The sequence below is a fragment of the Pleurodeles waltl genome, chromosome 5, assembly GCF_031143425.1.
Source record: "Pleurodeles waltl isolate 20211129_DDA chromosome 5, aPleWal1.hap1.20221129, whole genome shotgun sequence".
Classification (NCBI taxonomy): domain Eukaryota; kingdom Metazoa; phylum Chordata; class Amphibia; order Caudata; family Salamandridae; genus Pleurodeles; species Pleurodeles waltl.
The window spans coordinates 1,823,911,327-1,823,929,582 of record NC_090444.1 but is presented as its reverse complement, the minus strand read 5'-3'; the positions used below and the strand labels follow the sequence as shown (position 1 = coordinate 1,823,929,582).

Genomic DNA, 18,256 nt, shown 5'->3' with positions numbered 1-18,256 from the left:
AGACAGAGAGGGAGACACACACACCCGTGACGGAGAGACGCGGAGAGAGAGAGAGACACAGAGAGAGGGGAGACAGAGAGGGAGACACACACACCTGTGACGGAGAGACGCACGACAGACACAGGAAGAGGGCAGACAGAGTGAGGATAAAAGTGAGGATGAAGGAGGGAACACTGGATGCTGCAAGGAGAGAGAGACTGTGATAGCAGAGAGGGGAGATAGAGACATTGGACAGGCGCAGAGAGAAGGGAGACAGAGAGAGAGAGAGTGGAGTCAGAGAGAAAGGGGAGCCAGAGAAGGGAGACAGAGAGAGAGAGGAGACCGAAGGAAGGGAGACAGAGAGAGAGAGGGGAGCCAGAGAAGGGAGACAGAGAGAGAGAGGGGAGCCAGAGAAGGGAGACAGAGAGAGAGAGGGGAGCCAGAGAAGGGAGAGACAGAGAGAGAGAGGGGAGCCAGAGAAGGGAGACAGAGAGAGAGAGGGGAGACCGAAGGAAGGGAGACAGAGAGAGAGAGGGGAGACCGAAGGAAGGGAGACAGAGAGAGAGAGGGGAGACCGAAGGAAGGGAGACAGAGCGAGAGAGAGGAGAGACAGAGAGAGGGGAGGCAGATAGGAGGGAGACAGAAGGAAGGGAGACAGAGAGAGAGAGGGGAGACAGAAGGAAGGGAGACAGAGAGAGAGAGAGGAGAGACAGAGAGAGGAGAGACAGAGAGAGGGGAGGCAGAGAGAGAGAGGGGAGACCGAAGGAAGGGAGACAGAGAGAGAGAGGGGAGACAGAGCGAGAGAGGGGAGACAGAGCGAGAGAGAGGAGAGACAGAGAGAGGGGAGGCAGAGAGAGAGAGGGGAGACCGAAGGAAGGGAGACAGAGAGAGAGAGGGGAGACAGAAGGAAGGGAGACAGAGAGAGAGAGAGGAGAGACAGAGAGAGGAGAGACAGAGAGAGGGGAGGCAGAGAGAGAGAGGGGAGACCGAAGGAAGGGAGACAGAGAGAGAGAGGGGAGACAGAGCGAGAGAGGGGAGACAGAGCGAGAGAGAGGAGAGACAGAGAGAGGGGAGGCAGAGAGAGAGAGGGGAGACCGAAGGAAGGGAGACAGAGAGAGAGAGGGGAGACAGAGCGAGAGAGAGGAGAGACAGAGAGAGGGGAGGCAGATAGGAGGGAGACACGGAGAGAGGGACGCAGAGAGAAGGGAGACAGAGAGACACATGACAGAGAGACACACAGAGAGAGGGGAAGAGAAGGGAGACGGAAAGAGAGGGGAGGCAAAGAAAGACATGACAGAGAAAGGGAACTCAGAGAAAGGGGAGACAGAGACACACACACAGAGGGAAGACAGAGAGAGGGGAGGCAGAGAGAGAGAGAGAGAGAGAGAGAGGAGAGACAGAGAGAGGGGAGGCAGAGAGAGAGAGGGGAGACCGAAGGAAGGGAGACAGAGAGAGAGGAGACAGAGAGAGAGGAGACAGAGAGAGAGGAGACAGAGAGAAGGGGGAAACGGAGAGAGTGGAGAAAGAGAGAGAGAGGGGAGACCGAAGGAAGGGAGACAGAGAGAGGGGAGACAGAGAGAGAGAGAGAGAGAGAGAAAGGTGGATGGGTGGGTGGGGGATTGACTGACAAGCTGGCTGGCCTGTGAGGGTGGACCGTCGAGGGGACAGGAAGGCCGCTGTACAGTATTGCTTGTGCAGCATTCCCCGCGTGGCTGTGGCAGTGTTAGAAAGGGATGGGTGGATGTGTGGGTGGGTGGGTGGTCAGTAATGCATTCGTGGCCGGGTGGACAGACAGAGAAAGGGGGAGTTATTAGTAGCTTGTAGCACACACCATGCCACTAACTGTGGCTGGAAAGAAGGACGGGTGCTCTCCGCGCCACTGCAGCTGTTTCATTCATGGATGGATGGATGGATTACTAGAGAGTCAAATGGATGAATGGAAGGACCAATGAATGGACAGGGGAAGATAGAGGCGGCCAGGATGAAAGGGTCTAGGGAGGGTGCAGGAGCCACTGGGTGTAAGCAGCTGGCATTATGGGCTGGCGGAGAGTGCAAGGAATAGTGGGGAAAGAGAGAGCCAAGGACATGGCAACCATCTGTGCAGCAGGTGCAGTGACACCGGGACCAGAGCTACGAGGGGCCCATTGAAACCTAATAATTGCTGCGTCTTACTAGCCCAACAACAGTCGGGGGGTCACTTTCTTTGCGCACACCAGGGCCCCCTGCACCCCAGCACCGTGGAGAGCGCACGAGACGGGAAGAATCAGAGCGGGGGGAGAGTGAGGGAACCATCCGGAGACGGCGGGCGTGTTGGAGGGAGCGTGGAGTGTGAGGGGAAGAGAGGGCGAGTTCGGGAGAAGCGAGAAGGCTAGAAAGGGGTGAGAGGGAAAGGAAGCTGGAGAGAAAAAGCAAAGGTTGGAGGGAGAGAGAGAAGGCGATCAGAAGATAAGAAAGTCTGACAGCGAAGAGACGACACAAAGATTGTAAGACGGAGGAAAAGACGCGCAGAGTGGCGGGGGTGGGGGGCAGAGGCGAGGGGCAGAATGAGAGAGGAGGAGATCGGGGGGGCTGAGGAGAGAGGGGAGACTGGAGCTGGAGAGCTGCCCAAACTAACGGGGGGCGGGCTGACCACATCCCCTCGCGTGTCCCTCCTCCCCCGGCCCCCACCCTCCCCTCCCGGCTCCACAGCCAGCCTGGGTAACGGGAAGGAGGCAAAGTCTCAAGTTGGCAACAGAACAGTTGAGAGGCGCAGACACGTCCCTCGCCCGGCCTCCGAGCACAGAAAGAGGGCATCCGAGCCCTGCCAGCCCGGGAAGAGCATCTGGACGCTGTCCTGGCACCGCAGCTGTGGAGATCCCGCGTCCTGCCTGGCATCACTGCTGTGGAGACCCTGCCCTAGCATCACTGCTGTGGAGACCCTGCGTCCTGCCTGGCATCACTGCTGTGGAGACCCTGCGTCCTGCCCTGGCATTACTCGGCTGGGTGGCATCGCTGCCCTGTGGAAGTCTGCTGCTGTCTGAGCCCCCTGGCATTACTCCTCTGGGTGGCATCGCTGCCCTGTGGAAGTCTGCTGGTGCCTGAGCCCCCTGGAAGTACTCGTCTGTGGGGCACAGCTGCCCGGCGAGGCTCTGCTGATCTCGAGCCCGTGCGCCCTGCCCTGCGCCTCTGCTCGGTGGGGGCGTCGTTGCCCCGCGCAGGGTTTCTTCTTCCCCTGGCATTACTGGTCCGCAAGGGCACCGCGGGGCGCAGCTCTCTCTTGTGGTGGTCGCTGCTTCCGGAGACCCGGGTCCTGCCCTGGTACCCCCGCTGGGATCTCTGGTTGTCTGCGCCCCTGGCATCTTTGGTTAGCAGGGGGCATCACTTCCAGGGGCCGCGGGTCCTGCCCCGTTATCACCGGTCCTGGCCTGCGTTGGATCCGCGGACCTCAGCCCTACTCTCTGCTTCGGATTTTGGTTGTCTTGGTGCCGCTGCTGGCCCGGTACCCCCGCCGCTGGCCCGGTACCCCCGCTGCTGGCCCGGTACCCCCGCTGCCGGCCCGTCCCTGCGCCCTCCTGCGCAGTGCCCAGCTGCCGCCTCTCCCCGGCTCAAGGGCTCCCTCCCCGGGCAGAGCCCGCACCGTCTCCTGTTGCTGGTCCCCCTGGCCTCCTCGCCTCCTTGGATATCCGCCGTGGATTACATTATTTGGATTTTTGGGTATTTTCCTGGATTGCTCGCGGTGCCTGTGATGACGCTGGTCTGAAGGATGCTGCGGTTTCTCTGGCTCGCCCTCCTCGCCCTGGCGCCCCGGGGCTCCCTGGCGCAAGGAGTCTACGGTAAGGCACATGGCTGGGGCCCCCGGCGGGGCATTGGGGGGCACCGAGGGAAAGGGGGTTCCTGCTGGCAGGGGATGCGGGTGGTGAAGGGGCCCCCGGCGTCTTCTGACACTTTGTGGTAATCAGGTGTGCCAGTCCCACGTGTGCCAGGGCGGCAGAGTGGCAAGGGACACTGTACCACACACTGTATCATGGCAGGGGTGGCAGGTGCCCGCCCGGCCCTTCCGTCCCAGAGCACAGCGCAGCGACAAGGACTGATGGTGCCAGATGCCAACGCACTAACCAGGGCATTAGATTGTGCACTGGCAGAGGGTGGCCAGTACCTGCCCTTGCACTCTCACATACCAGGAGCGCGTGCAGACGGACCCTCACATCACAGGTCACAGTGGACAGTACTGTGTAAGGGGAGGCCCGTACCCGCCCTTACACTCCAACCTGCAGCCTGTGCAGACGGTGCCAGTACAGTCACCTCCGTGCGCTCACCTCACAGGTCACAGGGGACAGTACTGGGTAAGGGTAGGCCAGTACACGTCACAGCGTCTGGAGAAGCAGGTGTTGTCAGACACCCCTGCAGCACACAACACGGCAGAGATGCGGGAGGCAGGGGGTGTTATGCGCCCCAAGGCCACAGAACGCGGCTGTACCCCAAACAGACCTCACGCCTAGAAGCAGACGGCCCGTAGCACTACACACGTGACACGGGAAACAAGGAAGGTCTGGATGAACAGCAGAACATGTGCGTGTGTGCGTATGCGGGAGTCTGTGCGTGTGGTGCGTGAGGGTGTGAATGTGTGTGGTGCGTGTGTGTGCGTATGCGGCGTGTGTGAGTGTGTGTGCATGCGGGAGTCTGTGCGTGTGGTGCGTGAGGGTGTGCGTGTTGAATGTCTGTGGTGTGAGTGCGTGTGGTGCGTGTGAACGTGTGTGAGGGTGTGCGTGCCTGAATGTGTGTGGTGCGGGTGTGTGTCTGCGTGTACGCAGGTGGACACATGCACTCGGTGCCCCCAGAGTGCCCCAGGCTGGCTCCTGCACAGGGGGCAGGGGGCAGGGTGTGAGGCGCTGTGGGTACATCTTTCTGCCCAGTTACTAGGGGTCCGGCACGTTGTTGTGATTTGTAGCGCCGTCAACGAACCCGTCCGTCAGCCGCAGACACGCGCCAGGCTGGGGGAGGGGTGTGTGCGCGTGTGTTTATTCGTATGTGTGGGTGTATCAGTGTGTGTGTGTGTTTGTATATTAGTGTGTGTGTGTATCAGTGTGTGTGTGTTTGTATATTAGTGTGTGTGTGTATCAGTGTGTGTGTGTTTGTATATTAGTGTGTGTGTGTATTAGCGTGCGTGTGTGTTTGTATATTAGTGTGTGTGTGTATTAGCGTGCGTGTGTGTTTGTATATTAGTGTGTGTGTGTATTAGCGTGCGTGTGTGTTTGTGTGTGTATTCGTGTGTGTGTTAGTGTGCGCGTGTTTGTGTGTGTATTAGTGTGCGCGTGTTTGTGTGTGTATTAGTGTGCGCGTGTGTTTGTGTGTCTGTGTGTGTATTTGTGTGCGCGTGTGTTCGTGTGTGAGTGTATTCATGTGTGTTCGTGCCCTCTGTACCCACACACAAGCCTCGGCACAGAGGGCCCTAGGGGAGACTCCCAGCCCCACCACCAGCTGACCAGAGCGCCAGGCACCTGTGGGAGGACACCCCCTCGCCCCCATACCCACACACAGAGGACTGGGGGGCCTCACAACCAGGTGACCAGTGCGGGGCAGACATCCGGGCACCTGTGGAAGACCCCCACCCCTGTACCCACACATAGAGGGCTGGGGGTCACCAGGGGAGACTCTCTGCCCCACCACCAGCTGACCAGTGCAGGTGAGGGAAAGGCAGAGCCCTGGCACCTGTGGGAGACCCCCGAGCCTGTACCCACACATAGAGGGCTGGGGGGCACCGGGGGAGACTCACTGCCCCACCACCAGCTGACCAGTGCAGGTGAGGGAAAGGCAGAGCCCTGGCACCTGTGGGAGACCCCCGAGCCTGTACCCACACATAGAGGGCTGGGGGGCACCGGGGGAGACTCACTGCCCCACCACCAGCTGACCAGTGCAGGTGAGGGAAAGGCAGAGCCCTGGCACCTGTGGGAGACCCCCGAGCCTGTACCCACACATAGAGGGCTGGGGGGCACCGGGGGAGACTCACTGCCCCACCACCAGCTGACCAGTGCAGGTGATGGAAAAGCAGAGCCCTGGCACCTGGGGGAGACCCCCGAACCTGTACCCACACATAGAGGGCTGGGGGGGCACCGGGGGAGACTCTCTGCCCCACCACCAGCTGACCAGTGCAGGTGAGGGAAAGGCAGAGCCCTGGCACCTGTGGGAGACCCCCGAACCTGTACCCACACATAGAGGGCTGGGGGGGCACCGGGGGAGACTCTCTGCCCCACCACCAGCTGACCAGTGCAGGTGAGGGAAAGGCAGAGCCCTGGCACCTGTGGGAGACCCGTACCCACACGGGGGCTGAACAGTGCGGGCGCGGCCGTGGCAGAGCACCGGGCACCGGAAGGTGGTACCCTGTGCCACGGCAGAGAACTGCCCCGTCAGCAGCCGTGTACCCAGAACTGCGCGGGGAGGGTGGCAGCGGGGACAGAGTGCTGGCACGTGGCGCGGGGCTGTGCCATGTGGTACCGCGATGCCACTCCCCTGACGCTTCGTGAACGCACGTGCATCCGTGGTGCACTCCAGGGTCACACACTGGCCCGTGGGGCCGCCCGGATACGACTCTTGGGGACGGGCGTGCATTACATAGTTTAATCTTCAGGCGTGCACACGCAGAGGCGCCCCCGGGGCACAAGTGTGCATTACATATACCAATGCTAACACACACGAGCCCCCGGTCCGGGCACGGGTGCATCGAGGCTTTTTATACTCACTTCTCTATTCATTTTCATCTTGAGTTGGTGAAAAAGTACACCATGAAAAAGTTTATATATTTATATAAACCTTTTTACACGTTGTACAAAACTTAAGGCAGTGAGCATTAAATGATGCATGCATCACTTATACCTGTGTGGGGTAAGGATGGGGGTGGCCATCCGCGGTGAGGGGGGATGGACAGAGGGACACATAACGCCACACAGAGCTGTGCTGCCTCGGCAAGGTCCGCGCTGTACGTGACACGTGCACACGCACACGCACACGCATTGTTTCTAAACTTCGCAGTGTGCTACACGTGCCGCCCCACACACACACACACACAGGGCTCTACTGCCTCGGCAAGGTCCGCGCTGTGCAAGTGACCCGTACACGTGCACACGCACATTGTTTCTAAACTTGGCAGTGTGCTGCACGTGTGCTACAACACCTCCCCGCACAGAGCTCCGGGCGCCGCTCACTTATAAGGTACACGGGACAACATTACACCCCCGTGTGCCGAGACCCGAGCATCTCCCACCTGCACGGAATGCTGCACCTTCGTGTACGGAGATCCGAGCACCTCTAATCTGCACGGGATGTTACACCCTCCTGTTCAGAGCTCGGGGGCACTCCTCATCTTCATGGGATGTTACACCCTCGTGTACAGAGCTCGGGGCACTCCTCATCTTCATGGGATGTTACACCCTCGTGTACAGAGCTCAGGGCACTCATCATCTGCATGGGATGTTACACCCTCCTGTACAGAGATCCGGGCACCTCTAATCTGCTCGGGATGTTACACCCTCGTGTACAGAGCTCGGGGCACTCCTCATCTTCATGGGATGTTACACCCTCGTGTACAGAGCTCGGGGCACTGATCATCTGCGTGGGATGTTACACCCTCGTGTACAGAGATCCGGGCACCTCTAATCTGCACGGGATGTTACACCCTCCTGTTCAGAGCTCGGGGGCACTCCTCATCTTCATGGGATGTTACACCCTCGTGTACAGAGATCCGGGCACCTCTAATCTGCACAGGATGTTACAAACTCGTGTACAGAGATTCGAGCACCTCTCACCTACATGGGACAACAATACACCATCGTGTACAGAGTCCCAAGTACATCTCATCTGCACGGAATGTTACACCCTCGTGTACAGAGCTCGGGGCACTCCTCATCTGCAAGAGATGTTACACCCTCGTGTACAGAGATCCGAGCACCTCTTATCTGCATGGGATGTTTGCACCCTCGTGTACAGAGCTCCGAGCACCTCTCACATCCATGAGACGGCGCACGCTCGTGTACGGAGCTCCGAGCACCTCTCACATACATGGGTGCACGCTCGTGTACAGAGCTCCGAGCACCTCTCACATACATGGGACGGTGCACCCTCGTGTACAGAGCTCCGAGCACCTCTCACATCCATGAGACGACGCACGCTCGTGTACAGAGCTCCGAACACCTCTCACATACATGGATGGTGCACCCTCGAGCACCTCTCACATACATGGGACGTTACACCCTCGTGTACAGAGGTTCGAGCATCCCTCACATACATGGGACGGCGCACCCTCCTGTACAGAGCTCAGAGCACCTCTCACATACATGGGACGGTGCACCCTCCCGTGTACAGAGCTCTGAACACCTCTCACATACATGGGACGGCGCACCCTCGTGTACGGAGCTCCGAGCACCTCTCACATACAGAGGTCCGAGCACCTCTCATATACATGGGGCGGTGCACGCTCGTGTACAGAGCTCCGAGCACCTCTCACATACATGGGACGGTGCACCCTCGTGTACAGAGCTCCGAGCACCTCTCACATACATGAGACGATGTACCCTCGTGTACAGAACTCCGAGCACCTCTCCCTCTGAGCACCACTCACATACATGTACATGGGACAATGCACCCTGGTGTACAGAGCTCCGAACACCACTCACATACATGTACATGGGACGATGAACCCTCGTGTACAGAACTCCGAGCACCTCTCACATACATGGGATGATGCACCCTCGTGTATGGAGCTCCGAGCACCTCTCACATACATGGACGGTGCACCCTCGAGCACCTCTTACATACATGGGACGGTGCACCCTCGTGTACAGAGCTCGGTGCACCCTCGTGTTCAGAGCTCCGAGCACCTCTCACATACATGGGACAGTGCACCCTCGTGTACAGAGCTCCGAACACCCCTCACATACATGGGACGAAGCACCCTCGTGCACAGAGCTCCGAGCACCTCTCGCATACATGGGACGTTGCACCCTTGTGTACAGAGCTCCGAGCACCCCTCACATACATGGGACGATGCACCCTTGTGTACAGAGCTCCGATCACCTCTCACATACATGTGACGGAGCACCCTCGTGTACAGAGCTTCGAGCACCTCTCCCTCTGAGCACCTCTCACATACATGGGACGGTGCACCCTTGTGTACAGAGCTCGGTGCACCCTTGTGTTCAGAGCTCCGAGCACCCCTCACATACATGGGACCGAGCACCCTCGTGCACAGAGCTCTGAGCACCTCTCACATACATGGGACGTTGCACCCTCGTGTACAGAGCTCCGAGCACCCCTCACATACATGGGACGATGCACCCTTGTGTACAGAGCTCCGAGCACCTTTCACATACATGGGACGGAGCACCCTCGTGTACGGAGCTCCGAGCACCTCTCACATACATGGGACGATGCACCCTCGTGTATGGAGCTCCGAGCACCTCTCACATACATGGACGGTGCACCCTCGAGCACCTCTTACATACATGGGACGGTGCACCCTTGTGTACAGAGCTCGGTGCACCCTCGTGTTCAGAGCTCCGAGCACCTCTCACATACATGGGACAGTGCACCATCGTGTACAGAGCTCCGAGCACCCCTCACATACATGGGACGGAGCACCCTCGTGCACAGAGCTCCGAGCACCTCTCACATACATGGGACGTTGCACCCTCGTGTACAGAGCTCTGAGCACCCCTCACATACATGGGACGATGCACCCTCGTGTACAGAGCTCCGAGCACCTCTCCCTCTGAGCACCTCTCACATACATGGGACGGTGCACCCTCGTGTACAGAGCTCCGAGCACCTGTCACATACATGGGACGGTGCACCCTCGTGCACAGAGCTCCGAGCACCTCTCACATACATGGGACGTTGCACCCTCGTGTACAGAGCTCCGAGCACCCCTCACATACATGGGACGATGCACCCTCGTGTACAGAGCTCCGAGCACCTGTCACATACATGGGACGGTGCACCCTCGTGCACAGAGCTCCGAGCACCTCTCACATACATGGGACGTTGCACCCTCGTGTACAGAGCTCCGAGCACCCCTCACATACATGGGACGGTGCACCCTCGTGTACAGAGCTCCGAGCACCTCTCACATACATGTGACGTTACACCCTCGTGTACAGAGCTCCGAATACCTCTCACATACATGGGACGGTGCACCCTCGTGTACAGAGCTCCGAGCACCCCTCGCCTGCTTTGGACATTACAGAACCTCGTGTGCGGAGCCCCGAGCATATTCCACCGCTATGGGACGTTACACCTTCATGTACCGACGCCGCTCACCTACACGGGATATTACACCCCGTGTGCAGCGCCCCGGGCACAGCTGGCCTGTCTGATGCACCGTGTGCTCCTGGAATACCCAGTCTGTGCCCATGCGTTGGTTCACATCGAGGGCAGAGGGGCACCGTGGGCGGCAATCCTGAGGCCAGGCCCAGGTCCGGGCATCAACCATACAGAGAGCTCGGAGCACAGGGAGAGCCAGGCCGGGGGGTTATACCCACCTGTGCAGAGATCCCTTCACGGGGGGAGGGGGCACCTGGGATTGCAAGGGTGAGGGGTTGTAACCGCGTGTGCGGGGTTCTGCCCACGGCTCACGTGCCAGGCGCCTCGTGTACACATGGCACAGTGCGGCGCGTGTGCCACAGAGCGCGGGTGGGTGTTACACCGCATGTACTGAGTGCCGAACGGGGGGTCCTGTGGCGGGGTACACCTCCCAGGAGAACTCTTCACGTACACGGGCTGGTGGCCCCCCCACATAGTGCTCCTGGAGTACATGGCCCACAGCAGGAGAGTACCTGGTACCACCTTCCAGGAGTATGCTCCTGGGGTACATGGCCCACGGGAGGGAGAGTACCCGGTGACACCTTCCCGGAGTTCTCTGCACGCACACGGGCTGTGTACACTCCTCGCAGTGCCCCCGGGGTACATGGCCCACGGGAGGGAGTACTGATGTACACTCCTAGTAGTGCCCCTGGGGTACATGACCCACGGGAGGGAGTACTGATGTACACTCCTCGCAGTGCCCCTGGGGTACATGACCCACGGGAGGGAGTACCCGGTGACACCTTCCCGGAGTACTCTGCACGTACACGGGCTGGTGGTCCCCCCACATAGTGCTCCTGGAGTGCATGGCCCACAGCAGGAGAGTACCTGGTACCACCTTCCAGGAGTATGCTCCTGGGGTACATGGCCCACGGCAGGAGAGTAGCTGGTACCACCTTCCAGGAGTATGCTCCTGGGGTACATGGCCCATGGGAGGGAGTACCCGGTGACACCTTCCCGGAGTACTCTGCACGTACACAGGCTGGTGGTCCCCCCACATAGTGCTCCTGGAGTGCATGGCCCACAGCAGGAGAGTACCTGGTACCACCTTCCAGGAGTATGCTCCTGGGGTACATGGCCCACGGGAGGGAGAGTACCCGGTGACACCTTCCCGGAGTTCTCTGCACGCACACGGGCTGTGTAAACTCCTCGCAGTGCCCCCGGGGTACATGGCCCACGGGAGGGAGTACTGATGTACACTCCTAGTAGTGCCCCTGGGGTACATGACCCACGGGAGGGAGTACTGATGTACACTCCTCGCAGTGCCCCTGGGGTACATGACCCACGGGAGGGAGTACCCGGTGACACCTTCCCGGAGTACTCTGCACGTACACGGGCTGGTGGTCCCCCCACATAGTGCTCCTGGAGTGCATGGCCCACAGCAGGAGAGTACCTGGTACCACCTTCCAGGAGTATGCTCCTGGGGTACATGGCCCATGGGAGGGAGTACCCGGTGACACCTTCCCGGAGTACTCTGCACGTACACAGGCTGGTGGTCCCCCCACATAGTGCTCCTGGAGTGCATGGCCCACAGCAGGAGAGTACCTGGTACCACCTTCCAGGAGTATGCTCCTGGAGTGCATGGCCCACAGCAGGAGAGTACCTGGTACCACCTTCCAGGAGTATGCTCCTGGGGTACATGGCCCATGGGAGGGAGTACCCGGTGACACCTTCCCGGAGTACTCTGCACGTACACAGGCTGGTGGTCCCCCCACATAGTGCTCCTGGAGTGCATGGCCCACAGCAGGAGAGTACCTGGTACCACCTTCCAGGAGTATGCTCCTGGAGTGCATGGCCCACAGCAGGAGAGTACCTGGTACCACCTTCCAGGAGTATGCTCCTGGGGTACATGGCCCACGGCAGGAGAGTAGCTGGTACCACCTTCCAGGAGTATGCTCCTGGGGTACATGGCCCACGGAAGAAGGGAGAGACCCAGGCCAGGTGATGGAGCGAGGCCTAAAATGACATCTACCCCGACCCCATTTCCACAGCAGCGAAGAAACAGTCCGGGCTGAGTCCGAGCCCCCGTCATGTGTGGTCGGGGGGGTGTGTGTGGGGGGGCTCACTCGTGAACCACGATGTCAAAGATTCACGAACACCCCCAAACCCTGGAGCGCCTCCTGTGCGTCTGACGAGGCAGGCGCTCTCGGCCACTGAGCTCATTGTTACACGCTCTGCACGGGGGATGGAAAGCAGTGTGAGACAGACAGACAGCCAGACAGACAGACAGACAGCCAGCCAGCCCATTCAGCCTTCTACCCTGCCCACGTTTCTCCCTCTCACCACCAGACTGGTCGGACGTGTTTCCAGGACTTGTTTCACTGGGCACCGGACGCTGGTATGTTCAGGTCCAGCTCGAAGTGCTTGAGTGAAGCATGACAAGAGCCCGTCCGCTCTTGGTGACTCGTGCAACACTTCGGGGCCTTCTGGTGTGTGGCTGCTGCCCCCACACACGTGCTGCGCGTGTCACGGGCCCCTTCCCGCCTCACAACTGCACGTCCGCAGCACTTCGTGCAGGAGTGGCCCTTCCGTTACCTCGGGGAGGGGGCAGAGACTTGTGGGGTGCCCTTGGAATAATCCAGGCTATGGGGTACACCCATATATACAGGGCTCCAGTCACACCCCTACACCCGGGCTAGGGGGCGCACACCCCCGTGTGCCCTAGATGATGCGTGGTGTACTGTACAATGGCCGATACAGAGTATACCACACACACTGATCACTGGGACCTAGTCCGAAGTCTAGTGCTTAGCACATACGTGTGATATGTGGGCGGAGGGTATCTCACGTGCACACGTACCCACAAGCACAGAGCTGTGGTACATGATGAGAACATCTGAGGAAAAGTGCCTAGAAACCTGATCACGCCTTTCTGGTTATGGCCCTGGTACCTGGAGAGGAACAGAGTAGATCCATGGGCAGTACCCGCGTACTCAGAAGTGTGGGCACCGCTCTCTTGTGCCAAGGGAGGGGTGTGCCACCTGGATACACCCCGACTTCATCCCCTCACACGTACACGGAGCTCTGCGCACGACTGACATTCCTACTACGTGATCTGTACTCCTGGCATGGCCGGTTTGTGTTCCGCAGGTAAGAGCCCTGGGCAATGCCCACCGCTTGCACATGTGTGCGCACGCCAGACACACTCACACGTAGAGAACCCTGGGCAATGCCCACCGCTTGCACTTGTACGCACGACAGATATACTCACATGTAAGAGCCCTGAACAATGCGCACCGCTTCCACGTGTGTGCGCACGATAAACACAGTTACATGTAAAAGCCCGAGGCAATGCCCATCGCTTTTACATGTGTGCTCACGACAGATACACTCACATGCAAGAGCCCGGGGCAATGCCCACTTCCTGCACATATATGTGCACGACAGATACACTCACATGCAAGAGCCCGGGGCAATGCCCACTTCCTGCACATATATGTGCACGAAAGATACACTCACATGTAAGAGCCCGGGGCAATGCCCACCGCTTGCACATGTGTGCGCACGACAGACACACTCAGACACAGAGCTCTGTCGGACATGTGTGTGCACGTCGGACACACACACGCACAGAGCTCCGTATACAAGCACGTTTGTTTTAATACACGAGGCTCCAGGGCATTAGAAGCAACAGCAACTGTGCTCCGGGGCGCAGCGGGGTCAGTGGCGGGGTGAGATGTGTGTGTGTGTGTGTGGGGGGGGGGGTGGCAGAGGGTTGTCTGAACACAGCACAATATTCTGGTTCTCTTCAGTTGGCCTTTCACCTTCAGGTTATTGCACAAACAATAACGCACGTTACTTAAACAATAAATGCAAGTTACAGTAATCCGTGGAAATTCACTGCTAGACACAGTACAAGATAGACTGCAGCGAATGGGCCAATAAAGTTGGGTTTAATACAACAAGTGATTCCAACGTAAAAATGTTACTAATACCCGGAGAGTACCTGGTGCAAACATTCTTAATACCCAGTAATCGGAGGGACTCCCCAGCACCGCCGGCAACACCCTCACAAACCCTCTAAAAAAGAACACATCTGTCGCCGGGAGCTTTAAGGGGCATCAGCTAACGCCCATTCCCCTCCCGGTCGCTTAGGGCCGGTGACGACCCAGCAGGACATTTATTTACATTTCTTTCAGGCACCAGACGCCCTGGCAGGCAGGCCGGCTTCTTGTTCAGCTGTCTGTCCTTTCCTCTGTCCCTCCAACTCTGTCTCAGCATGCTGGCCAGTGCTTAATTTGTGAATAAAAACGTGCCGGTGCCCAAAACTCTGAAACACGCGGCTGCTGCACTTAAATGTGCGAGCACAGAATACTGAGGCAGCGCAATTCTGAAGCCATCTCGGGCCTCTTTAATTGAGGCAGCGCAATTCTGAAGCCATCTCGGCCCTCTTTAATCAGTTTACAGCCGCTTCCTGCCCCTTCAGCTCACCCTTGCAGCCTCCTACTTGCTCCCTTTGTGACACTTTTTCGTTTTTCTCTTCCTCCATCTTTCCCATATGTGTCTTTTGCTCGCAGTAAATGCTTGAGGCAGAAAAATAAGTACCAGCCCTCATAAATAAGTGCCGGTGCCCTGCACCGGAAATCACCGGCTCAAATTAAGCACTGATTCAAGCGCCCTGGAAGGAAGGCCTGCTTCTTGTTCAGCTGTCTGTCCTTCTCTCCCTCCCTCCCTCTCCGTCACAGCCCTCAGGTGCCCTGGCAGGAAGGCCTGCTTCTTGTTCAGCTCTCTGTCCTTTCATCTGTCCCTCCCTCTCCTTCGCCTGCTTCTTGTTCAGCACTCTGTCCTCCCGTCTGTCCCTCTCTCCCACACAGCCCGGGACACTCATTCCTTTCCTCGCACCCGCGCATCTCCGCTGCCGCATCCGCGGCGCGCACAAGCAGCGCGCACTGGGGCGTTTAGTGGAAGTGTCGGGACAGTTTAAAGGTGCGGGGTTCACAGGAGCACCCGTTCCTGCGGGTTCGCCATTTTTGCCCAAAAGTAACCTCACCTCTGCAGGGGCACCCGCCACCCTTCACTGCCTGTGGTGTAACTGTAAAGATACTCCTCATAGGTACTTCAGTCAGAACTGAAGCATTTTCGATATTCTACACAACAAAGCCGTTGTTGTACTTGTTTATTTTATGCAACTAACCACCAGTGACAAAGCCGATAGCCCTGGCTTGTTTTAGGTGTAATGTCGGTCGCTGTAATATATATCTGGATGCAAAGACAGAAAGAAGCAGCAAAATACATTTAGCGCAGACTATGCTTAGGAGAGATGACTAACTTACAGAGTTTTGTAAGCCACATCCTTAACTAGAAAGGCCACGCCCCTTTAAGAGGCCCCTCTCCAATAGCCGCCCCACAGTTTTCTTCATCCCACTTAAAGCCTGGATAGCCATGGGGTCCGCAGGGTGGTCGCCGAGGCCACAGTTTACTAGGAGAGGAGCCCCTGTTTCGCATCCATTCTGCCGGTGTGCGGGTATTGACTTACCCTAAGGAGACACGCACACGGGTCACAGTAGACAGCACAGTCCCTTCACCCTCGGCGCAGTGCCACCTTCCAAAGGCCGTATCATGAACAGTGCGCTCTGCAACAACCGGCGCGCGCCTAAACCTCAGCTGCACACAGTCACTTCCCCCCTCGGCACTGTGCCACCTTCCAAGGACCGTATCATGAACAGTGCGCTCTGCAACGACCGGCGCGCGCCCCTGCGCACCATTCCTGCGCCTAAACCTCAGCTGCGCACAGTCCTTCCCCCTCGGCGCAGTACCACCTTCCAAAGGCCGTATCATGAACAGTGCGCTCTGCAACAACCGGCGCGCGCCTAAACCTCAGCTGCACACAGTCACTTCCCCCCTCGGCACTGTGCCACCTTCCAAGGACCGTATCATGAACAGTGCGCTCTGCAACGACCGGCGCGCGCCCCTGCGCACCATTCCTGCGCCTAAACCTCAGCTGCGCACAGTCCTTCCCCCTCGGCACAGTGCCAACTTCTAAGGGCCGTATCACGAACACTGCGCTCTGCAACACCCGGCGCGCAACCCTGCGCACCATTCGTGCGCTGCTGACGTTGTTCCTCCTTTGGCCGTTTATATTAAATGAATCCTGAGAATGCAACGAAATTTCCTGAGCTAGGAACACTCTCATCGATCGGCCGAAAACGCTCCTCAGGTGCGCAAGCCATTTATTACACATAAAAGCGCTTCAGGGTGCCACAGAGTGCGTCCTCACGTGTGGTAGCATAACACTGGCATCGCCAGCCGGGCACCCCTCAACCCCCTCAGCTGCCCTCATTCCATGAGCCAAAAACACAGTCACCTGTAAGTACGGAGAGGGTGCATAACTGGCAGAGCTGCCGACTTTGGAGCTGGGGACCGAGGGCCATATGTATCAAGCATGTTCCCATGGTCTCAGGAGTGAAATTATTTGATACATCTAGCTTCAGGCTCGAGTCTCGGCGTCAGCTCAACAGCCTGTGATTCTGGGCAAATTACTTAACCTCCCCGGTGCCTACCAAAAATGCACGTGTCCTTGTGTAATATAACTGCGCCAATACCTTCGGGTCGAGTTCGCTCTCAAAATACCCGCAAAAAAACAAACACAAAAATAAAAATGTCAGGGCGCGCGCTCCGCTCCGGGCTCTTAGGGCCACGTGTGGTCGTGGGAGGCGAGTGGCCCATTTATCCGGCCAGCTCGTCCTCCGCACAGTGACAGGAGCACGGAGGCTGTCTCTGCCAGCCCAGGGCTTTACAGCCTCCGAGGGCGTAATTCAAGCAGCTGCCAGAGGGTGTAGGTTATGGCATAAGATAACATTATGAGTCGTCGTATCCAGAGAGAGGAGGGCAAGGGACAGACAGACGCACAGATAGACGGTTGCCTGTCGCCCCTGTTAAACTCGCCCTGGCCCCTTATTCACCAAGATCAGAGGTTTGTGGGTCATGCGCCGGGCACATGCGGGTGATGGCAGCTGTATATTAATATAGCAGCCCCAGAGACGAGACGATTCCACCTTTCCCTGCAAGGCCCGAGGTTGTTAGGTAACTGGCTGTAGACAAACGCACATTAGCACACACATCTCACCGGGGTCAGAGTTCACCGTGGCCTGCACAGCAGAAATCACCTGTTATGTTTGACGGATTTTTTTTTTTCAAGCTCTAGTTATCGCTCTACTACGCAGTTGCCTCTGCGGGGCAGTTAATCAGTAGGTATTTCCTTTGCTATCACAACACAAACTGTGGCGAGCGTGTCTCGTAAGACAACACACACACACATGACGGTCTGCGGGGTGATGGGCACACAGCCGGAGGAGGAGCTGACGGCGCTGCCCAGACCCACCACACTCCAGCACGCGTCGGTCTAACAACTAACCGAACACAAGGACGGCACACAAGAGGGACCCACAAACACACCCGTGAGCCGATGCCCACACACCCAACCACGTCCTGGCCCGCCGAAGATCACACGGCGAGAGTGTCCCAGGTGGGGATGGTACTGTGAGGCCACACCGATGGCAGAGTGTGCTTTATACAACAGACAGAGACAAGCGGCAGGCAGGTAGATAGATAGATAGATAGATAGATAGATAGATAGATAGATAGATAGATAGATAGATAGATAGATAGATAGATGAATAGATAGAGGTAGATAGATAGGCCGACAGATAGGTGCAGGCAGATAGAAAGATATGTAAGTCGAGAGATAGATTGGAACAGGTAGATAGATAGATAGACAGATAGACAGATAGATAGATATGGATGGATAGATAGATATGGATGGATAGATAGATAGATAGATAGATAGATAGATAGATAGATAGATAGATAGATAGATAGATAGATAGACCGACCGACACATAGATAGATACATATGGATGGATGGATAGATAGAAAGACCGGCAGACAGACACATAGATAGATAAACAGATAGATAGATAGATATGTATGGATAGATAGATAGATAGAT

General features: G+C 57.6%; 1 protein-coding gene across 1 annotated transcript in view; it reads left to right on the top strand.

Moving 5' to 3' along the window:
* The first annotated feature begins 2,680 nt into the window (after positions 1-2,680).
* The window catches only part of MDGA1 (MAM domain containing glycosylphosphatidylinositol anchor 1), an 888,610-nt gene continuing 873,034 nt past the window's right edge, over positions 2,681-18,256 (top strand). The window contains exon 1 of the mRNA XM_069236322.1: positions 2,681-3,791. Within this exon, the coding sequence (XP_069092423.1) occupies positions 3,722-3,791 (70 nt within the window). The 5' untranslated portion in view covers positions 2,681-3,721. The remainder of the gene's footprint in view (positions 3,792-18,256) is intronic.